The sequence below is a fragment of the Etheostoma cragini genome, chromosome 22 (genome assembly GCF_013103735.1).
Source record: "Etheostoma cragini isolate CJK2018 chromosome 22, CSU_Ecrag_1.0, whole genome shotgun sequence".
Lineage (NCBI taxonomy): Eukaryota > Metazoa > Chordata > Actinopteri > Perciformes > Percidae > Etheostoma > Etheostoma cragini.
In genome coordinates this window covers 13,628,343-13,652,293 of record NC_048428.1, presented here as the reverse complement: position 1 = coordinate 13,652,293, position 23,951 = coordinate 13,628,343, and the positions used below count along the sequence as shown (strand labels likewise).

At 43.2% G+C, this 23,951-nt stretch overlaps 1 protein-coding gene across 1 annotated transcript; it reads right to left on the bottom strand.

The window, feature by feature from the left end:
- Nucleotides 1-226: 226 nt before the first annotated feature.
- boc (BOC cell adhesion associated, oncogene regulated) lies at nucleotides 227-23,631 on the bottom strand. The gene is made up of 18 exons (XM_034862564.1): nucleotides 23,355-23,631; nucleotides 12,570-12,698; nucleotides 11,656-11,928; nucleotides 8,273-8,419; nucleotides 7,303-7,446; nucleotides 6,534-6,827; nucleotides 5,517-5,789; nucleotides 5,157-5,425; nucleotides 4,692-4,857; nucleotides 4,411-4,476; nucleotides 3,896-4,105; nucleotides 3,382-3,557; nucleotides 3,033-3,255; nucleotides 2,735-2,920; nucleotides 2,438-2,649; nucleotides 2,265-2,350; nucleotides 1,498-1,649; nucleotides 227-1,284 (listed from the first exon to the last, which is right to left on the bottom strand). The coding sequence occupies exons 2-18, from the start codon at nucleotides 12,679-12,681 to the stop codon at nucleotides 1,115-1,117; spliced, it is 3,159 nt and encodes a 1,052-aa protein (XP_034718455.1). The 5' UTR covers nucleotides 12,682-12,698; nucleotides 23,355-23,631; the 3' UTR covers nucleotides 227-1,114.
- Nucleotides 23,632-23,951: the final 320 nt, after the last annotated feature.

The following is a 23,951-nucleotide window of genomic DNA, read 5'->3' as shown; positions in this document are numbered from 1 at the left end:
AATCTACCAGTGGGAGAAACAATGAAAATTAGTGGTAGTAGTGGTGACTTTATTCCAACAGTGGACTTTAAACTAAATTGCCACATCTGTAGAAGGAAATTACACAGCACATCATTTGTTTTCACTGTAAAACATTGCAAAGCATATAAGAAAGCATTTTAATCAGTCTGCAGACTGTAGTTGCCATATAAATGTCCCCATATTGAAAAGATGCACCAAACACTTGTCAATTTCATACGCTTTTATTTACATGGAATAGTGCTCCAGCATGTGCAACCACAGAAGGGCTACACTAAGGACGGGGTTGTAGATTCAGGATCTCCTTCATTTTAATTGCAGATGTCTCTGGCAAAGACTAATACTTATGCACCAAACTGTGAGGGAGGAATAATACTGACACACCTGTCACAGAGCCCTCACCTGGCATTTAGTAACCAGCAAATGAGTAAACACAGAAGTGGTTGCAGTATAAAGTTCAGCTTATCAATGACTGAGTTTAAGATATTTTTCCAGAATCTCTCCCATTCAGTGATTAAAAAAAAAAAAGTCAAAAAAATAAATAACTATACAATATATCATCTCTTGTACACTACTGAAACAGAACAATTTTATGTTGCGTACACTTGTTAATAGTTTGTTAATGATGAACAATGCATAATACATTTGTGTTATTGCTATACAAAAAAACAGTTGTATTTTGAAAACGTGACAGACAGCAACAGAACTAAACAGAAATGAAGCACCTCTTAATTACAGCATCAGTCTGGTTTGAATGGTTCCTTTGTTTCTGTTGTACATAAAGCTGAATTACCTAAAGTACAAACATTTCAGATGGAGGATATATCTGAGGAATGATGATGAGGAGTGAGGAGGGTCTAGACATGAAGTGCTGAACTGAGGACTACATGTCCCCTGACTGACCTTCACACAAGGAATAACATCTCAAACTTATTTCCCTCCCTAGGAAATACAGTTCAGCAAGAGTCTTTTTCAATGTGAAAATAACCGTATATACAGTATAATCAGACACATATGTACAAAAGCATAAATATATAAATATCTGATACAAAAATAAATATTTTCTCTTGTTTTCTTCTGTTTGTTTAACAGTATCTTATGCATCTGTTGTGCTGGCTGTCCCTTCGTCCTCAGGGGATGCCTCATTTGGGAGGATGTTCACTTCCTGTATCATTATGTCTTGGGATTGGGGTGTTGTGGCTGCGGAAGATGATGTAGTGAAAATCCCTTCATCTTCTAAAGAGAGAAGAGGGAAGGATGCTGGCTCTGGAAAGAAGGAGAGAATGAGAGCTGGTCAGCAAATGTAAAGCTGATTGAAGTTTCTAATGGATTCTAAGGTCAAATGTTTTACATTAAGCACCAAAACCTACATTATTGAACATATGCATTCCAGAATGCGACAAATGGGAAAAGCTTTTTTTTCCAAATGGGTTATTTAACAACAAGGAAGGACTGTTAAATGAAAGAATCCACACATACTGTAAATGATGCCATCCTCTGCTTTATCTCCAGCCCAGAAGTTGCCATCCCCTCGCAGTTCCTGTGAACCGAGGTGTTGAGGGGAAGAGTGGAGGAGCTGAAGAGTGGAGTCATCAGGAGCACAGCAACTCTGTTCAAGGTGATCTGGGCCACTAAGGAAGACGAGAAAAAAAACAAAAACATTTTACATTAGGACTGAGGCTTATGATTATTTTCAAAGAACAAAGAATAGAGTGACCTCTTTAAATAGTTTTTCCTTTTATACAGCTTGGGTTAAGTGTTTTTTTACACTTGAAGTCCATTTCTTCTCATCAAAGCAAAGGTGACCTACACTCAATGTTGTGCCTGAATGCACCCCACGATTTTATTTACAAATATATGAAAATACTTTTTAAAAACATGATATGAAAAGGAAATTTGAAAAACAGAAACCAATACATTACTTAGGTGATTAATCTGTTAACAAAAATAAATACATTTTCTGCGGGCTTAGTGATTAATTTACTGACTGTTTTGGCAGCAGTTTATGTGCAAATTCTTAATTTAGTCAGTCAAAATTCTAATTAAAACAAATATTAAAATCATTTAAGGTAGATCAACAAAATCTTTAAAAACTAACAATCAATCCCTTAACAATTTGCATGGTTTTGTCTACCTTGAGCATTTTGCTTCCCCATTAGGTTGTTTATTTAGAAAGGATTTGATGATAATGTCCCTCCAGTACATGACATTACATGCAGTATATTTGAGTTTTATATGTACCATACCTGTTGGAGTAGTGGTAAACAGGCAGATGTCCATTTGACACTGTCTGTGGCAACAATGTGTCACATTCCATATCACAGTCCCCCTCCTGCAAAGCACAAGAGCATCTCGATCATATATTCAACACATTACATGGACAGCTGAATAACAACCTATATTGAAGTGTTTGTTTTACCTGATGAAGCCCTGGCAGACAGTGTGTAGGTTGGTGAGGTTTGCCGTTTGGAGTGTATTCTCCATTAGCATGGTAGACGCCATGTGGCGGCGTCATGTGGCTGTCCAACGGGCAGTGGCCAACTAGGGCAAGTCCCTGGAGGGGAACCATAGTGTACTGGCAGGACGACACAGGGGGGGCCACGGCAGGGAAACACAAATCGGACGTTTGCTCTAAAATAAGCACAAACAGAGGATTACACACATGTAGATGCAAATACTTTAATGACTGCGAAAAGGAACCGTGAGGACCACTTACTCTGTTTGGCCCAAGCTCTCCAAAGGCAGAAGGGAATAAATGCGACAATGATGAAGACGAAGGCTCCCAGGACAACACCAACTATGAGGTAGGGGAGGTCGCCAGGCCGAGGCACAAATACATTGGAGTGTCCCGGCCCGCGGTCTGGGGTCTCTGATGGAGCAGGCCGCTGGTGATTAGGCCGGGCTAAGGAGACAAAAAAAGTGGAAAAATCCATTAAAAACAGCTCAGACTTCACTGCTTCTAGATACATCTACATCAGCCTGTATGTTCCACCCCCCCAAAACAATGACCTCACCTTTTGTTTCAAGGATCACAACGTTGCCAAATTCACTCTCTCCCTTCTCGTTGAAGCTCTGCATCTTGATGTCATAGGCGGTCTCCGGCTGGAGGTCGGTGATTGAATGCCAGTATCTGTCTCCCTCGACCACGTCCTTCTTATAGTCACTGTCATTATCGCTGTCTGTTGGTCGGTAGTAGATGTAGAAACCGTAGATGGGTGTGTTGTTTACGGGAGTGTACTGTTGAGAGAGAAATAAATCATGTTGCGATTACAATGAACTTGAAATACATTGCAAAAAAGTTATTTGTATCCTACTTAATAGTAGACAAAAACACATTTTTATTGTTTTCTTGCAGTCACTCACTGTCCATTTGAGAATGACGGTAGTCTCATTGATGGCTTCATTATAGGTGATGTAGGGTCCATCAACAGGGCGTTCATGGGTTCTCCCGCCCACCACTGTATACGCCTTTGAAGGGGCACTGGGAGGACTGGAACCGATTACATTTACTGCCACAACACGGAACTTGTAGGACGTACCTAGAGGGAGAAGATTAACCATTACTGATCTGTCTCTGGGGGCTACACGCCATCTAGAATAAAGCTCTATATTATGTTGACTAATCATGTTTGTCTTCACATCACGTTATGTTTTCCTTTTTGCCCAATATGGTTATTGTTATGATTGATGGCAGCAATTACTGAAATGACTGCAACAACATTCATTATGCTGATGAATTTACAGGCCGTGGGAATGTAATTATGCAGGACATCATCAGTGTAATTATATGGCACGGCATCCTATTTCTCCCCCCACACTCCCCCAAGTCAGAATAAACTGTTGTGAATAATAACAGTGTATAAAGAAGATGGCCGACCTTTTTCCAGGCCCGTGATCTCCACAGAGAGTCGTGATGGGGGGATGTTTTCCACCGCCGTCACCCAGTCCTCTCCTGCCTTCTTCACCTTCTTGTACTCCACCCGAAATGACTGGATAGGGAAGCCGCGGTTACCACGAGGAATCCAAGTCACATATGCCGACGTTTCCGTTGCCGTGGAGACTGTGGGCTTGTCAGGGGCTTCGGGAGCTGCAGAGGAGGAATGGTGTCAGATGATAGGACATAAACTCTCAGACAACAATCTGTCATGACAGTGAAGGAAAAACTCATTGCGTTCAGCACTTACTGAGGGCTCATCCTTCAGAGACAGAAATGGAAACAAGAGATAGAGAAGTTTCCAATGTTAGTCAAAAGGAGATTGGTTAGAAGTTCAGTTTCTTGCTGCAAAACAATATCATGGTACAGTTATTTTGGAAGAAGTGATTTTGTTACAGTTAGTAAAGTTGATAGGAGGCAGAGTTTTCAAAGGGGCAGGTTACTGAAGGGATACTTACGAGAGAGGCTTGGCGAAGGAACAGCAGGAGTTTTTGGAGGGTCAATTTGCCCTAGACCTCTGCGACCTGAAGACAAAAAAACACCAAGGAACTGGTGAACTGGAAATTAAGGAACTGCCTTTGGAGCCACATCCAACTTTAGTTGAATCCTTCTCTCGCCACAGCCGTGCTAGTAGCTCTGTGAGGCTGTACTTGGGCATTTAGCAATGCTTGGAGCTAAATGCTAATGTTAGTGTGCTAACTTGCTCTCAACGACGATGTTAACATGACAGTGTTTTTACCTTTGCCAGTTCTGAAGGTCATCATAGCCGGTTGTCCCAAACCTGCACAGTTTTTGGCAGTCATCTCAACCTCATACAGGCTGTCTGGCTGCAGTTTGGCCAGAGTCAGCTTGTGGAGGGCGCCTGAGATACTGCTGGAGGTCCACTCTGCTAGAGGGTCTCCCACCTGAGAGAGAGCAACAGGAGTGAGCTACTTACAAAGATCCCATACACATTTGTTAAGAAACTAACTCCTTAACTGTGAATGAGGGCGCTGATGGCACAGTGGAGATGACACATGCCTTTAGTGGAGCTTCAATTCCCACTGCGATAAATCAACCAACGTGTCTCTGAGCAAGACATTAAGCCCCTAGTTGCTCCAGAAGCGTGCAATCCTCCGATATATAGTAATTGTAAATTGCTTTCAGTAAAAGCATCAGCTAAAATACATGTAACGTAATAAAATGAATGAACTGATTGCCGTACCTTTCTGTATTTGACCATATACTCCAGCACGGGGGCTCCTCGCTCATGCCGCGGCCTCCAAGTGAGTTCATAGTAGTCAGCCTTGCCCGTGCGTGGTTGGCTGAGGATAATGGGAGCGTCTGCCAGAAGGATCTGTCCTGGCAGCTCAGAGCAGTCTAGAGGCAACATGGCACCCGTGGCACCAGGCCGCACAGGCGGCTGCTCTCTCAGAACCTTATCTGGGCTGAGCGGCCGATAGAGCGAGGGCAGCTTTCCTCTGGATGAAATCCCTAAGAAGAAAAGACTTGTCCTGAAATCTGAAGGCTGGTACATAAAAAAAAAAGACTACATTTCTAACAAAACACCAAATATCTGACTTACCTGTTGATACTGCAATTAGGCGAGCCGAGGCCTGTGAGCTGCCCACCCCATTCTCAGCCATGCATTGGTAGAGTCCGTCATCCTGGGGGCCCACGTTGAAAACACGCAGCCCCTTGGAGGTCAGGCGGTGGCGAGGGGACGGGGCGAGGGGACGGGCGTTGTGAAGCCATATCACGGAGGGAGTGGGTTTACCGCGGGCCTGGCACGTAAAGCGCACCGTCTCTCCGTACACAACCTCCTGCTGCTGCAGCTCCACAGTCACCTGCGGAGGCTCTGCAGGAGACAGAAATAAAGTTAAGAGGCTGCTTCAAAACCTTATAAGTAGAATGTGTATGTGTGCATAAGTGTGATTGTGCAGTGTCTAGAACTGCAACTGGCAATTCTTTTCTGTTAGAGTCAAAGCAATTAATTGTTAAAATTAATATTCTAGAAATTACAATTTTTTAACTTTTAAGTTCAAGCTCCAACACTGTCACGTGTAAGAGGCAGGCGGGGCCAGGGCAGCCAGTTGATGGTTGGCTGCTTGTGAATCAGGGAAAGACTGAGCTCATTACAGCTATAGCAGTCCTTTGGCTTTAATTAGAGCCAGCTGCACACGCACATGCACACAAAGTAAAAACAGTCATCCATAACCTAGACACACTCAATCAAGTCTTGCTACAGAATAGAGAGCTCTGTCTCTACAAATTCTTTCCTACAGAACACCACCCGGGCTTACACACTTCTCACACAAAAGACAAACACAGCCCCCTGTCCTCTCTGTCCAACAAACAGGAGTCTGTCGAATTATTAAATCCACAACACAGACAAAACTAAACAAAATTAAAATCGTTTCAGAGTCAAAACGAACAAACTCCATTCACTATTTAAAGTTCTTTTTTGCACAAACCTGCATTTAACAGATTAGTTCAAGGTATTTCAAAAAACTATCAAAACAAACCATATGTAAGTCCAAAGCAGCAAACACATGACATGCTAAATCAACTTTTCTTTACTCCACTCTTCCAGTATACTCACCAAACACTTGTACATCATAAAGCACCGTTGCAGAGCCGGCTGAGCCGATGCCGTTGTCTGCTCGGCAAATGTAAGTGCCCGAGTCGGCCTCGTCCACCGTGTCGATCAACAGGTTGCTGAGCAAGAAGCGCGTGTTGTTATGGGATCGCAGGACCTGCCCATCTTTTGCCCATATGACCTGTGGAGTGGGGATGCCACTGGCCACACACTCCAACACTAGCCGCTGGCCTTTGGTCACCATGATGGAACGAGACGCCGGTGGGTAAATGATGCGAACTGCTTCTGAGGTGGAGCCTGGTAAAGATGAAAGTGACAGTGATTACTTTGTCTATGCAACGGGAAAAAGTTCCACCCTTCTCCCTTTTTTAAAAATTGCTTGTATACACATTGGGGTTGAAATTAATACAAAGTATTTAAATCATGTGAACACATAGCTCTTTCATCTCTTCCTTTGAAGACACAAAAGCATGACTTGTGCACGCCGTCACCTATGACTTAAAGGTATCCTGGCAAGATCGGACCACACACACACGCACACATTTCTGTATTCATTGTTTATTTCATATTAATCTTTATTAGGTTTGGTGAATATCTATGCACCATTTACCGAGGCAAATTCCACATAAGTAACTTATTGTGGCAATTAACCCTTTTCTGATTTCTGATGAGCACCACGTTTCTACAGTACCAGTTACAAGCTCTCCAATATTGTCCTTTCTTAATTAACCTTTCAAATTTCAGTATCAGAGTGTTGGAAGGGATGACTCACGGCGAATACGCAGGCGGTCAGCGAAGATGGATGTTTTGACCTCCTGAGTGATGGGGTTGTAGGCAGCACACTTGTACGGCCCCTCATCATCCTGCGTGGCATTGGCTATCTGCAGGTTCCCAGACGGCATGATGAGGTAGTTCCCTGCAGGATAAAACAAATGTTATACTTATTTACTTACGGGCAGCCTCTGTAGGGGCAGTTATTGCTTTTAACGTGCTAAAGACAAAGATTCAAAGGTTTTTTTTTGTTTCTTGCTCATACAACATGTGTAACAAAATGCAAGGCAGCATACTGTGGTTCACAAGGTGTTATGCCATTTTTCCAGAATGTAAAATGTACATATGTGACAATTGTAAAGAAAACACAACTATGCAGGGCGGTAAAAAGGATTCAGAGGACAATGTGCTTGACGAGCAATACTGTTACAGCAATGACATGAGATAAGGTTTGATTTATTTTAATAAAAGCATGTTTAATTGGAATCATAGATGGAAATACATGACTATGACTAAGACAACGAGGAGCTGCAGAAGAAGTGAGTCTTTATTGTGAAACACAATGTAATATGAGTACTATGTGCATTCAAGTGCATGTTTGCACCGTCAGCAGAAACCACCTGGTGGCGCCCCAGAGTCTGACCGAGACCAGTCAGTGAATCCTTGTCAATGTGGTATTCATTTCTGCACAGATAAGCTGCAGATATCAGTACCTACAGCTCCCAGGCATCATCAGCATACCAGCCACAAAACCACTGGAGCCTTTATTCTCTGCCAGGCAACTTAGAAGTAAATAGTTTGAAAAATAAACAACTGCATTCCCATGTCTCAACATTCTCGAGATAATACCCTTATCACCGGTTTTATAATGGGCCAGATAGCAGGATTATAGCATTCCGGTAAATTATGAAGATAGTAGGAGAATTAAGAGGAAAGTAGAGAGAGATTACGGGAGATCATCAGCTCAGTACCTTTGGATGTTTCCAGCCACTCCTGTTTGACACTGTAGCGGACCTGTGCCTTGGGCTGACTTTCCGGGAGGTGACATTCAATAACAGCCGTGTTGCCTTCGTCGACCTCGATCTCTTGCTGGTCATCGGGCTCAAAATCCCGCAGCTCTATAAAAAAAAAAAAAAAAAAAAAAAAAAAAAACAGGGAAGGGGAAAAATCAGTGCCATCACATCGCCGCTGAACACAGTTCAACATTCTTTCATCATCTTAACATCACATCTAACTGCACATGTATACAGTCAGTCCTCAGCTTTAGAAGTAAAAAAACCACAATATTCTGAGCAATAATAAACACTACAATAACTGTGCTGTTTCCATACTGGGTGTCTCTTCATATTGGGTGTCCCCATTGCATCGCAACCACATTCCCACAACTTCTCCAATGCGCCTTCTCTTTGAAACAAAACCTAAATTTAGTCCTTTCTTTCACTCTGCTTTCCTTACATGATCTGCTTCAAGTGCATTTTTTATAGCTAGCTAGTGTTTGTGTTTAACTCAATTGATGTCACTTTGGAGTCCAAAGCCTAAAAGTGGTGTCTGTAACATTGGAGTAGGTGTCATTAATCCTGTCAAACATTATACTGGGACTAGAACCGGTTTAGATTCTGTGGGAAATGGGTGGAGTGGGATTACTGGGGCCATGTGCTGCGACTGTGTCCCACAGACACACAGTCTACACTGCACAGACACTCATTTGACCTCTGATCTCCTAAAACCCCCCGCCGGAGTGGCCCAGAGGCCTGGCCAAGGGGTCAAAGGTGAGAGGTGTCCATCTATAGAGTTTCAAAGAAAGATATCCAGTTTAGGTTTGGGAGGAAACAGCAAAACTCTGCTCTTAAGAAGCCAGGGGAAAAAAAAACACAAATATGGTATTGTTGGGATACTGGCATTTCATAGATTTGAAGGAAACTAAAATGAGAGTGAAGGGAGCAGCACAGGAGGGGGAAAACAACTGGAAAAATGTGTCATGAAGGAGTCGAGAAACGAAATGAAAGATAAATAAAACTTCTCCAGGAACGTAATTAAACGTCTACCAGCCTTGGTTGATTTATTCTTAACAAACACGGCCTCTCTCCATTCTTTCCAGAGGTGCTATAACTGTTGTGTTTTTCTTGGACCAGCCGCTCTCTCTGGCAACAAGACCATGCTGCTGGTATATACAGTCAGCTGATGGGACTTTGTATACAGATCTAATCCAATAAGTAAAGTTTAGTTAAGGCCAGTGTATCTACTGATAGGAACATCACAGTGATTTACTCAAAGCACTGAACAAACACCTTCAGTGTAGGAAACTGATTTAGTCAACATGCATGTTGGATCTGTCCCTCCGTCTGTGTCTGAGAAAGCTCTAATAGGACACACACACACACACACACAGACAAACGCACACTAAAACAACTCCTTTTTTGACTCTGTTTTAGCTTTTATTCTTAAAAATGAGGTGCGTGCCTGCGTGCGTGAATGTTGGGGAAAAAGACTTAAAGTGGGACCGTGTGGCGCTCCATTTGCTAAATCAATCAGGTGCTGTTTTTACAGCCACCTCCCCCCTGCCTCCCACTTACATCTAAACCATCCCACCTTCCACCTCCCGCTTCTACCAAATTCCTCCAGTTACACCTTTTAACCCCCCCCCCACACACACACACACACACACACACACACACACACACATCCCTCTCTAACGCCCCACATTCTTCAGAGGAAGAACCCCGCATAGGTGCCTCTCAGGTGTGTATGCGTGCACGTGAGCATGCATATGTATTCCTGTGTGTGTGTGTGTTCTGCAGGGATAGAGGATTGATGGTATTCATAAAGTGAAGCAGACCTCCCGCACCAGGACTGCTTGGCAAGGCAGACTTAAATATTTCTAGAGAGACGGTGCATTCATCATCTTTATGTGTAGCAGTAGGAGGCCTGTGCATGTCTGAATTATTACATGTTTGTGCAATGTGTTGTGCGTTCACGTTGTGCAGATACTTGTCTCTGTTTTCTGCAGCAAAAGGGGGGAGGGTGATTGTCTGCAAAAGAATTCGAGCAAGGAGCTTTTAACTTATGCCAAAAAAAGTTGGATAGCGAGAAGGGTCTGGAATCAACCTATCCTGATCACAAAAAACATGTGCGTACAACTAAGAGATTTCACATGGAAAGGCAGGCACGTACGCCCTCCCCGTGGAGCAATTCCTTAGGCGGTTTGGGGGTGGCCGAGGAGAGAGGCGGTTATTAAATTAGAGAGGTTTTTGGGGGGAGGCGGGGCAAACAGTCTGGCTCCACATGTGGTTATCTTAACATAATTCATCCACTATTTGAACGATCAATAACTTTTACAGCCTTCGTGCATGCTCTGAAAAAGAGGGGGGAAAACATGAGTGGAAGATGACAAAAGAGGAGGGAAAGTGAAAGAAAATTAAAGGAGGCAAAAGGAGAGAAAGTGACAGGGTGAAGAGTGAAAAATGTGCAAAGGAAGAGAAATGTGTGTGTGTGTGTGTAAGGTTATGTAGGCCCTCAAGGAGACAGAGAATGTGACATCACGTCTCATCTTGTGTGAGGCTCTTGTCTCGACTGGCCTAAAACACCTCCATTTTCCCCAGCTATGGCAGCCTCATACATCACTACATGTAAAACAATACAGTTAACAGCACACCTAATGGTGTGTTCTAGTGAGGCATAACCTTTGTCCACCCCCTCACACACATATGCACACAACACCCTTATGTCCCCCTAGCCCTCTACTCAATTATTGGGCCATAATTTTTGGCGAACCCTGCTGTCGGGCCCTGTGGAGAGGAATGTGGTGTTGTGTGGAGCAAAGGGGCCGATAGAAGCAGGGGGCCCCCAGGCTGGAGTCATGGTCCCCTCTTCACTGTTCTGACCGGCCTTTGGGTCCCCTCCATTCCTCTGGCTCAAGTTACACAGCTTCAGGCCCCCTCTTAGTCCCATGATGCATATCAAATAGCACTACACACTCAGACCAGCACACTAAAAAAGTCAGCAGTGAGAATAATTCACTTTAACGCCATTAAATCCATATGACACTCCATACAAATAGCTGTTGTATCCTACACCAACTACACAGAGTGAATACTGCCTCACTATGTGGAGGTATTATTAATCAATAATGTGCAACAGTCTCTCACCATGATCAGAATTGTAGTTGGTAAGAATTAGACTCACAGCAGTGGAAAAGTACAAGGTTTACAGTGTTGTAATGGTAAATTCACTTCACTGTTTTTGTTTTACTCCAAGAAAATGAAGTCAAAGTCGTTCTTTGGCTACTTTGATGAACCAAAAAGAGGTCTGTGTGTTTGTGTTTATTTGTCTCAGCCTTGTGTGGGTGGCTACTCACTGGCAGCAGTGACGTTAGCAGGCACACTAGCCAGGGCTCCTGCGCCAGTGCTGGCCACACACTGGTATCTGCCCACAGTCAGGTTGGAGAGTGTGGGGATGAACAGGCTGTGGGGCCCCAGCACGACACCCAAATATCCATCCACCAGCTCCTGGCTGTTGAGGCGCCAGCTAATGTTGGCGGAGGAGGGACGGGCACTGCAGCGCAGATTCACGCTGCCTCCCAGCTTCTGCACCACAGACATGGGCTCCTCACTGAACGATGGCACCTCGTCTGGGGAAAAACATCATATGAAGTAGTTAGAAGCAAATAAAAAATCTTGATGCTTTTTTTTACTTAATCAGTCAGCATATTAGACATTCCCCAACGAGCTCCAGCAGCAGAAACATTTGGTCTCGGAATTTATTTTGACTTGTAATTAATTAGGGCTGCCATTCACAACATTATTTCTATTATCGACCAGTCTAAAAGCAAAGCAGCCACTTCTCACATTTGAAAACCTAGATTATTGAAATAGTCAATTGCCAAATCCTTTTTTTTTGATCTTCTAAGCAATTAGTGAGTTAAACGTTACAGTTCTACATACACTACTTCTCTTTTTGAGTTCCCCCTTGGTGGCCGATACGGCTCATGCAAACTGCCCATTTCCTTCAGTTCATTTTTAACTAAACTGCTGTTGCTGCTGCCAGGACGCGTAAAAAAACACCTCCCTCCCTGTGACTGGCAAGACGTATCCTGCACCATGTGTTTGAAAAACTAATGTTAAGACATTAATAAAGAGAGCATAGATCAAGTCAGTAATATACATTTTTGAAACACTGACAGAAAGCACACAAATGGAAACGTTTTAATTTAATTTCTGCAGATTTTTACTTAAAGACGCAGTTTTTCACCATCTGAGTTTGTCTACTCACCGGTGAGAGAGGCGCTGCTCTGCAGGCAGAAAAGAAGTACTGCACCCAGAGCGCACAACACTGGAGCCCTTCTCTTTTTCATCCACGGAGTCCAGTCTCGCTTTCCAGACATCTTCCATACACTACCCCCTGAAACACACACACAAACAGAGGAAGGGCAGAGGGTCATTTACAGACTTGGTACACTCAAAAACAGTAGCACAAATCACTTTCTTCTGATTGATTTATTAAAACACACATACAGCACTGCGCACAAATAACCTACCAAAACACACATCCATCAAAACAGTCAATCTTGATTTAAACATAAGCTGCTCTCTAACACACACACACACAAACACACACGGTGCACTCTGCGGTACCACCAGCAGCCAAACTCCAGACACAAATAAAGCCTTTCTTTCCTGTCAGCCCCCATCTCTACGTTGACCCCACCTCCTCCGCCTGTACTCGCACCCATACAACCTGCCTTCATCAAAGGGGCGCCCTTATTCTGCGGGCCGTAACCCGACCCCTCTACCTTTCCGCTCAGGTGTAACTGATACAGGTAGAGGGTCCAGGAGGAGGAATGGGGGAGGGAAGGAGAGGAGAAGGGAAAACAACACAGGCTGCATTCAGGAGCTGGGACAAAGAACAACTAATAAGAGGTAGACAGCAACGAGGACTGTGTGTAAGTTGGGGGATAGGAGGGCTGTATTATGGTTGCAGTATGTATTGGGAAGAAAATGGAGAAGATGATAGTAATGGTCAGTCTATTAACAGTTAATGTAGAGAGGGGCGCTTTTCTCTCTCCCTTGTTGCTTGCTGCCAAGTTTTCCAAATTCTTTCCTGGCAGGTTAAACTAACAACTTCCCGTCAGGATGCGGAGGGTGGTCCTGCAAAAGTGAATCTCCACTTCTCCCTCTCATATAAATGCATGTCGCCAAACATGCACACACCCACTATCCTGATGTTGTAAAAATGGAAACACACAACTTTCTCATACATATTTGTCCTGATATTATTATGGCAAGGGGATGAATAATGATGGTCAGAGAGAGACTAGGGACTGCAGGCACGCATGCATGGAAAATCTTACAGTGCACCTTCATCATCTAATGACAGCAGCGAAAATGTTTAGCTGCCTGGTATATTTATTAAAAAAGAGCAAAGCAACAGAAACAATCTGTACACACAACACTGACATTATCTTTTAAGTTTATATGGCCAACAGTTGCTTATTTACACATACAGCATATCTGGAGCAACATTAGCATTCATTTGGAGTCATGTTTCTGACCACCTGATGAATTTAAGTTCATTCTATTTTACCTCTGGTTTTGGTCTTCACCAACTCCTAAGGGAAATATTCTGCTATTTAGCATCTAAGTTATTAATTATGATCACCAGCAATTCACCAACTTTGTCTATCTGCTATTTAGTTCTGAGCATTTCACCTTGTTTTCTGAGCAATTTTGCAAAAAACTATTTGCAGCCAAACAAACTGATGAGAGCAGTGAGAGTGAATCAGAACCATACATTTGCATGCCCAAAAACCAAGACACCAAAGAGTTGTAATTCTTTGTACATATATGAAAAATATTATTAACTCTTTAAGCATACACTTTAAACAGTGGCTCTAGCTTCTCAAATGTGCTGCTTTTCACTCATTCATTTTCATGCAAATTTAAAATCTATGTTTTTGGACTGTTAGAAAAACAAGCAATTTCATAATATCACCATGGACAGGGAAACTGTGACCGTAAGCATTTTTGACAATAGAAATAATCCTTAGGTACTGCCCTACATACATGTACAGTCTAACTCACTCACTCGTCCACTCAGAGTGGCCCATCAGTAGTGGGCTCAGTCAGTAAACAAACAGCAAGCTGCTGTGGAACCAGGAAGCTAAGCTGAAGGTCTGTGGCTTTAGTGGCCGGTTGCTGTATGGACACAACTCGGGACAGCTGCCCATGAAAAACACACATCTGTATGGTGCACCTGTCCCAACTGTAAGAGTCACTAACCGTAAACCACACCAGTCAATCTGCCGACCAGACACACAGCAGGACACACTACTTGCCCATGAAACTTCTTACCTGTCCAATTTCTGTCTTTTACACAGAAATAAAAGTAGCAACAGTAAGACAGGAGAAGAGACAGAAACAGAGATAGAGATTGTTATAACAGTGGTATGAGAAGGCCCCTCGTACATCATCACTCCCTAAAAACAGCCATACTCCTCTGCGCCTGTCTGTCCATCTGATTTATTAGTCAGCTGGGTCCTGTGTTTGCTTAACGGATACCCTGCCTAAAGATGAAAAGTTAGCCTGACATGTTCAACTTTTTCCATCTATCCTTCCCAGAGAAGTCACAGACAAAAAGAGAGAGAGAGAAGAGCCTCCTACGCATCAGCAAGGCTGATAAAAACCAGATCATACACACAGACAGCTCTCCTAAATTAAGAACCAAGGGAATGTGTGTTAATGTGTTGCTGTGACAGTTTTGTTACAGCCCTACCAGTAAGAAACAACACTGCATGGCCAACACAGCTTTGTGGAATTAAAACATACTTCAGTGTGTGACTTGCTCAAATCTGCCAGTTCTATTGCAGAATTATCTATGCATCTATTTGTGCAATCATATTAAATAACTGACACTTGAGTAGTATGAAATCTGACTTGCTTAAGACTTGACTCCCAAGAGAAGAAAAAACATTCTTATTTTTTGACTTGGTAAATTCCTGGGATGATAAAGAATACCTCCAAACTACTATGGTAACACATCAAAATGTGTCTTATGCTGTGAAACTTTGGCATTGAATGTCTGGTCCAAAACATAGTGGTATTGTTTAATCAGATTCTTGCTTGTTCAAATCATAGTTGTTTAACAATTAGGCTTTTAATGGAAAAAAAGTTAGTTAAGGAATTGAAAAAAAAGGCTAGTCAAGCAGTACTGAAACTTATTTAATGTATTGCACTGTTCTAGGGAAAAAAGACTTACAAGTGTAGATATCATAGAGAGGACGAGGGGAAAGCCTGACTAGAAGAGAGTCCCAGGTTGTGGAGATGGTATACAGGCGTGCATCATGACAGTAGGTGTAGGTATTATATGTCATTGTTGGAGAGAGTCACTTGACAGAAGTTCATTGTGAGCGTGCTAAGTGAAGACACCGGGGCCCCTGTTCTCCCGGGCTATTGCCAGTCCCATTGTCCCCCTGCCTCCGTGGATAAATTTATTTTGACAACCTTGCTAATTGGATAAAACCAGACTGGAGCCACCTCCCTGAGCTCTCACATTCCATCTGTTTTCTGGCATGGAGAGGACACACAGGAGGGGCGGTGGTGCTGGAGGGGTAGCAGGGTAGTAACTCCTGAGGAGCTGAGCTGTTGAATATTTATCACCTCCCCAATCTCCCTCCCCTAGTCCCCCAGTTTTACGTCTTTTTACACCAAGTGCGCCCCCCCTTCCTCGAGGTTCTCCAAACACCACAAAGCCCCCCCTTTAGATAAACACATGCGGTGTCAAGTGTGAGGAGTGCCGGGGGTTCAACTGCTCCGCTCGGGCCAGCGGCCCACAATGCCATGCCGCATAGCTGCCATGCGGGAGGCCGGTTGCCCCTGGTGACGCTAACAGGCAGAACGCACCTTAATAGAGTGGAGAGTCATTGTAAAGCAGTGAGTCGGTGCATGGACAAAGACCCCGTGGACCCCTGGAGAAAGGGGAGACGCTACTCTGAAGGGCCAAGGGAAGAGCTGATGGGCCCTGCTCAATAACCAAAGAGATGGGGGGGGGGCTCAATGACCAAGAGGTTTGAAAGTAGTGTGGAGTGAGTTTGGGGGTTCAATGCCTTTATGGATTGATGTGAGATGGGTGAAGGGGGGTTTAGGGAGGCATTGGAGGGGAGGGGGCTGAAGAAGAGAACAGCGAGTCAAATTAATGGAGAGGATGTCAACTGGCGGGCGAGCAAGAGGAGAGAGCAGGGCCTCGTCAATGAAGAGGGAGTGTTTGAGAGAGCGCGTGTTAAAGTGTTGCTGAATGTCCCAACAAATTTTCCCTTCACTCTGTCAATGTGTTTGCTGTTCTCTTGGTTCGCGGTATTGCTATAGTTATCAATATGTCATTGCTTGTTTGACATTGTTGTTTTACAATATGTATGATAAAATAAAATAAAATAAAATAAAAAGGGAAAGAAACCAGTTTGTCAGCTATCATCATATCAAAATACATAGAAATCCTCAAGAGATTGTTTTGTTGGATGTGACTGTCTCTACTACCAAGTGTAACAGATAATACTCCTGAAGCGGAGACTCTCTGTACTTCTGTGTTGTACTTCACACAAGCAAAAACTTGGCACTTAAATTTATTCCCATCTATCTGTCAGACAGAAGAGAACCTTCTGGAGTCTTATCTTGGCATGGAAACTCTGCCCAACAGGTGGAGAGGGGGCCAATCCAAATCCTGCACTCGGGGCATCGCTCGTTCTCATGCAATAAAAGTACACATCAAAAGCATCTCTAACGAGGACGCCCCCCCGAACTGACACTAACGAGCTACAGAGCGTCTCGAGGATTAACAAGGGCTCTGGACCTGCCTGCGATGTAGAGGAGGGGGGCGGTCTAATCAATTAGGCACTGCTGCATTTGCATAATTTAGATAACGAAGCTGAGTTATCCCCAGAGAGCTAATTACTGTGAACACACCCACCCACATTCCTCTGCCTGGTATGGGATGCCAGCGTGCCCATCAGGGCCATGGGAACAGGACCGGATCATCACTACCGCCGGGGGAGTGGAGGCCAAACACTGATGTAGGTAGCATCAGCCAATCAAATCCGAAGAAGGGATTGATGAAAGAAAGATCGATGGATGGATAGAAAGAAGACTGCAAAGAAACCCAGATGGACCGAAGGAAAGATGGATGATCAGATGGAAGGAAAGAATCAAGCAATAACAGATGAATGGATGGTAAAAGGATGGAGAGGAAAAGTAAAGAAAATTGTTGGACGGAAAGGAGATAAATATAGATGGATGAATGGATTGATGAAAGAAAAGGAGGGGTGGGTGGATAGAATGTGGGAAATATCAATGGATGAGGGAAACAAAGGATATATAGATAAAAGGAAAACTGAAAATATGGACGGAATAAGGAAGGACAGATAGATTGAAAGCCAGGAAACAAAGGATAGATGGCTAGCTAACTATAAAACCATAGCTAGATAGTTGCAGTTTAAAAAACTACAATAAAACAAAATCCAAGACAGGATGACGTAAACCGTTGACCACAGTCTAACTCTAAAACTGTATTAAAGATAAACTGTAAATATTTGTTATCATCATTCATACCGTGTTGATGAATCAAGATATTCTGATTACAGTGTCTCACATGAGACAGAATATATTTTAAAAAATACAGTATGTGTTCTTTAGTGACACACACATCTTTCTGGGAACACGAACACACACACATACATTAATACATACGAACACACACAGCCCTAGAGATAAATATACACACACACCACTGCATTCGTGCATGCTTGACTTTCTTAGCTGTACATATCTGCAGCTAGCTCCTTGTGTGTTCTTGCATCGTGAGGAGGGAAGGAGGGAAGGAGGAGAAGGGATGTGAGCGGGTGAAAGGGGCCCCAAACTCCTTTGGCAGCTCATGCATCAGAGTGAATGGAACCAATTATAAATCAAGAGCAATTTCTCCCCATTATTCAGCAGGAACCAGGAGGGGGGGGGGGGGGGGGGGGGGGGGGGGAGACTGGCCCTACAACTCTCAGCGGGAGAACAAGGATGGAAGAGAAAAGCAGAGAGGGAAATATTATATGAAAAACAGATACGGGGAGGCATTCGAAAATTGAGATAAGGCAGGAAAAGAGACGGCAAGAGAGATGAGGGAATGGAGAAAGGCTGTAAAGTTTGATGAAACGACTGAGGGAGAACGTTATAGGAAAAACAGATATGAGAAGGAATTACAAAATGGAAAAGAGACAGGAAATTAAACAGAAAGCGAGGGATGAGGGGCGTCAACTGTGTTCAAGATGGTGAAACCAATTTTGACTGCTTAGTCCACGGGTTTCTTAAGAAGAGGAGAAACAGCTGGAAGAGGCTTGTTTCAAAGACAGCTCTCAGTGTCAGAAGCTGGATTTGTGTGGTATAGCAGAGCTACCACTTGTCCTGTCACTCAGAGCCACAGATGTGTATTATGTGCAGTACACACAAACACGCACGCACGCACGCACGCGACAGAAAAGAGTGGAGCGCTCAATGGAAAATTCCAGTTGTGATAACCTCAGGGGCCCAATAACTAACTAATCTGGTGCCCAGTGATTTATTCTGTTGAATCATGTCTTCTCCTGCCAGTTTGACATTCTTCAATGATGAGTTTTTTATCCTCTGGGGCAACATTTTAAATGTCATTATTGGTTAAAGCCCTGGAACACAACCCAGGTTTCTTGATGTTTTTTAGTGCTTTTATTGTTTCGCTCACACATGCATCGAGACAGGAATACATAATGCAGTTAATATAACAGCACATAAAAGGAGTTACAGTGCACGAGATATAAATGGTAGATTAGGCAAAGTTGAATGAAGCTAACTAAACGACGCTGATTTTTAAAATGTATGCATTTGAGACAAAAAGAGAGAGTAACTGACCCAGGCTTAAATTCAACAGCCCCAGTCAGAGTGCAATCTTGGGCCTGTGTGTGAATGATCTATTAGAGCGTCTGGGTTGCTTTTGGCTCATAATAACACCCCCTAATCTTTGTCCAAATATCTGCTTTGCACACACAGGGCTATTTGTCTACACACACTGCTTTCTTACCCATGTCTGGAGTTGATCATCGATCTAACAGCACTCACTCCAGACTCACATTGTGTGGGTGTGGGTGCGTGTGTGTGTGTTTTTGAGAGAGAGAGAGTGAGTATGGCTTGGGTAACTTGATTATCCAATCAAGAGCTTCTTAACTTTTACTTGCTTACTAAGTAGTGGAACAAATCAACTCATCTGGTTTAAAGGCTTTCGGTAATCCCCATTAGGCTGTTAAAACAACGAATAAGAGCATGATTATATTTATGATACATTTACTGGCCAAGCATCAACATATTGTTTCCAAATATTATTTTGAACCTAAAAAAAATGTGGAAAAGTTGCATACCAATCTGTAAAAAAAAAAAAAAGCGTATTTCTCTTGCAACAGCTTATAGCCTTTCCAACTCTGTCAAAAAATGTCCTTCACTATTCCCCTCACATTCCTCCTCCACGTTTCCTCTGTGGTCCTGGCAGACGGGGGGAGGATCAGGAGGAGAGAGGTATGCAACCCCAGGGGAGGGGCCTGGACTCCGGCCACCTGCCGGTCCAGGTGTCCCTCCATGGTTATTCGGTGTCTGACTGGTCACAGAAACCCTCCAGGGTGCCCAAGGCTCGAGTCTGAGCCTCCAATCTGTCAGCGCTGAAGGACTAATGCACCGCATGTCAATGGGCCAATAATGTCCGGCTCTAGGAAATGCAGCAGCCTTATTTGGGGGTGAGTGTGTTCCATGTTATTTTATCAAAATTAATCCAGAGAAACTTGCAGAATTATAAAGTCTTAATAACCGCCTTCTTTCTCATAGTCTTTTCCTCTTTTTTTACTGCAATAATCTCAAAATGACCTCACAGGGGAGGCCAGTAGAGGACCACTATGACATGCAATACATTCCAGTGCAAAAATATAATCCTGATTGGACAGGAACTACCCCTCCCATACACACACACACACACACACACACACCTGTGAAGCAAAGGCCCACAGATTTTGCCTGCAGGCTGTTATATCTCCCTGAGTGTCCCAGCTGTCAGAGATGAAAGCATGGCCTCAGGAAGGAATTTTGTTTCTTCTCCTTTGTCAATTAAAGCCGATGTTACGCCCTCTACAATAACAATGCTGCTTTCCAGCACCAAAGTGAAAAACCTCAGGAAATTTGGCTGATATCAGAATGGAAACAGCAGTCCTGACGGAACGGCTGGCTGTTTGTAATCTCAACATGAAATCCGTCTCCATCTAAGACATTGATTCAGATCCAGATGTAAAAGCACACCAGCCAAAATTCTTAACTTAAATCCTCTCCTTCAACGCATATCTTACATCACAGTTTAATATGGCAGGATAAGTTTTAAAACCAAACTAAGATATGAGTGACAAACTATTCGTATTGGCCGCTCACCTAAATCCACACTGTAACTTTTCTTTACAAGCTGGAACTCAGCTACTATAGACAGGATGAAAAACTATCCACCAGCTTCTGGACAAATAGAGGAAAACTGGCAGCTTTTGTCTCCACTACATTTCTGTTTGGCATGTAACCAAGATCAATCAAATATACAGTGACATTTCAAGTGTTTGCTTCAAAATTCACAGTTGGTAACAGTAAGACAAAAACGGTTCCTAAATTCTATCTCATAGTAGGCGCTTTAACCAAAAGACAATACAGTTAGTTTCCTGCCCTGACCTAGAGGTCTCTTTCGCCTAAAGGCATGCACATTTTCAGTCCTAAAAATCTACAACATACAGGATGTGAGCGGAGTATTATACACCTTTAAGGCAATGGCTGTTGTTTTGGGACTGCAGTCTGAAAGCATTTCATTCGTCACAATGTCCTGTATAGAAAACCCATATTATAATACTCCTATAGGAACTTGTAGTGTGCCTATGGTATTGAGTTATGGATTGAGTCTACTTTACTATCTAGGGATCAAACTTACAATCTCATTTTCAATTAGTCTGGCAAAAACTTGATTTACCAGTCAAAGAAAATTAAGTCAGAAATCCAAAGATATTCAAGTTATGATGAAATTAGATAAAGAAAAGCGGCAAGTCATATTTGAGAAGATAGATGTTTAGAATTTATTCTCAAAGTATCACACAAACAATAATCGATTGTCAAAAGAATTGCTGGTTGATTTAATGTTGGATTTCTGTATTGAAGGAAAACTACTGTACTTCCAGACAGTCGTTGTTTTGGCTATAATGTCCATTGAAAGCTTTTCATTCATTATAAACTCCTACCTCGAGTGGTATTCAGTAACATCTTGGGTTTACTTATAGTCTTCATTGTTTTGTCCCCTATAGTATGACTTTAGGATGTAATGTTTCATAGTTACCACTTACAGTAACTGCATAGCCTTGGAATTCCCTGAACATTTGCATAATATCTTGCAAGATTGATTATGAAGTCCTAATTATGTTTTTTCCCAGGTTCCACATAACATAAGTAATCAAAAGGGCCAAACAGTGTGAGAAACAGGCAGATAATCAGACTGGAATCAATTAGTCCAACTTTGATGCACCCGACTGCCAGAGATGATCAACAACAACAACACCAACAACTGCTGCCAAACAACAAGAGGCTCTTTTTTCCTGAGACCAATTAATTCCCTTATAAGCTGTGCGCCTAATTGGAGGAGGCAAGACCATTCGTTTCGACTTTTAATCCAAGTGACATTGATTCAGTAGGAACAAGCAGACCCTCTTCTCTGATGCCATGTCGGTCACTGAATCGCCTAGGTTCCTCCATGCGAAGCAGCGGAGGCTAAATGTAATCCAAATAACAAAACGACACCTGGGGTTGGAAACTTGAGCCCCTGCGGCTGTTCCTGCATGGCATCCTTCACGTCCATGTGCCCCCCCCCTCCTCTGCCTCGGTACCAGGCCCCCACGGTGAGTGATACCCCGGGCCAAACACTCATTAGCAGCCCGGGGATTAAGACTAACATTTTCTCATTATATCAAACCTGAATGTGAAGATGCCATCAGGAGAGATCTCTTGACAGAGACTGGCTGCACTGAGCAACAGTCAGTTACTGAGAAGTTTGGGTTATTGTGACTTTGGTTAAAGGATGAGGGGGGGGTAGTACACAAATGCACTCAGGTGGCGTTGTTATGGTTTTCTCTGTGTCACCGATTAAATCTGCCCTGGCCATTTTGTGCGTTAACAGGATGTATTATCAAAAAGGATAGGATATTCATGGTGATACATATTTAAGACGTAGCCTGCATTCATCAGTATAGCATCAATAAGATGCATGCTTATTTAGAACATCATTCTTTTTGTTTCTTTGCCTCTGATGGTCCCGGTTTCCCAGCCTACATTGCTGCACTCCCCGATGATAATATGGGGGTAATGGTAGTCTGGCAGGGCTCACCATGTCTGTTTTCTGTTACCCTATGGAAGCGACTATCTGGCTGCGGCCTGCAAAACGCACAAACACTAAAAACACAACGTATGTCTAAAAACAGCTATGAATTTTCTGCAACGTGTCACACAAAGCTGATTTCTCTCCCCGTACATGTGTCTTATTGTATTAGTCGGAGGATACGGGCAAATAGTTACAGAAAACTTTGGAAAAATATGGACGCAGAGTTTAACCAATCAACAACAGGCTAAGTCCGAAAACAAAGTTAACGTTTCTTATTTAAAGTAGCCTAAACAGTCTGAACCGATACCGAAACATACACCTCCGTCCAAATAACGTAGATCTGCGATAGAGAAAGCTTGTAGCGTTAGTTTTAATGGATAAATGAGCTGAAAAAAACAAAAACAAATGTGGCTATCAAAATAGTCACCAGACTGAAGTAGTAATAAAACAGCTAAATCACACTTTTCTTTATAAATATTGTAACAAATAAGTCGGTAACGAGTCCCGTCAGGCTGTAAACACGCATCGAAACTGCTACTTGTATCTATAACTTTGTAAAACATGTTAACACAAAGCGTAACACCGCAATCATAGACCGCATGAAGGGATAAAACTTACCTAAACTGCTGTGTTTGGTACTCACACCTCGTTTTAACCGACCGATCTTGTTTTCGACACTGTTCGGCAATAAGTTTTAGTCCCCAAAAAAACAACAGATTTTACTTTACTTTTCCCTCTAAAGCGTTGCTGCTTTAGTAATTTACTGCGATGCCACCGACATTTTCTTCGGCTCCCCAAGTTCTCACATTGAAAGGCCGTTTTTGGATGACTGAGCTCTCAAACAATTCTCCCTTTTGCAACGCCTTTTCGGGTCCTCCCACTTCCCAAGCAGGAGGAGGGATCTGAACAATAGGGACAGACTCCCAAAATCCCAAGAGCTGGGTGCTGCACCGCCGTTTCTCCAGACTAGGTCACAGATCCCTACTCACAGCACATTAGGACTTTCCAGAGGTTGTGCGTAAAACCAGAACATTGATCACTAGTTATAAAGTACAGACATGAAGGCTTAAGAATTAAAAAAAAAAACTCCTGGAAACTTAATTTCTGAAAACTACGGTGTCCTGGAGGAGAAACGTGCGCCCCCTCCCCCCACGCCTGGTCTGTTCCCCCTGATTTGGTATGCGTTGGTCCCCACAGAGTTTGTATTGACCCCTG

Coding starts and splice junctions, on each gene's coding strand:
- boc (XM_034862564.1), bottom strand. CDS start 12,681: ATGTCTGGAAAGCGAGACTGGACTCCGTGGATGAAAAAGAGAAGGGCT. Junction 7,447..8,272: donor GTGGCTGGAAACATCCAAAG/GTACTGAGCTGA, acceptor TTTATCCTGCAG/GGAACTACCTCATCATGCCG. Junction 3,558..3,895: donor GATCACGGGCCTGGAAAAAG/GTCGGCCATCTT, acceptor TTCTCCCTCTAG/GTACGTCCTACAAGTTCCGT.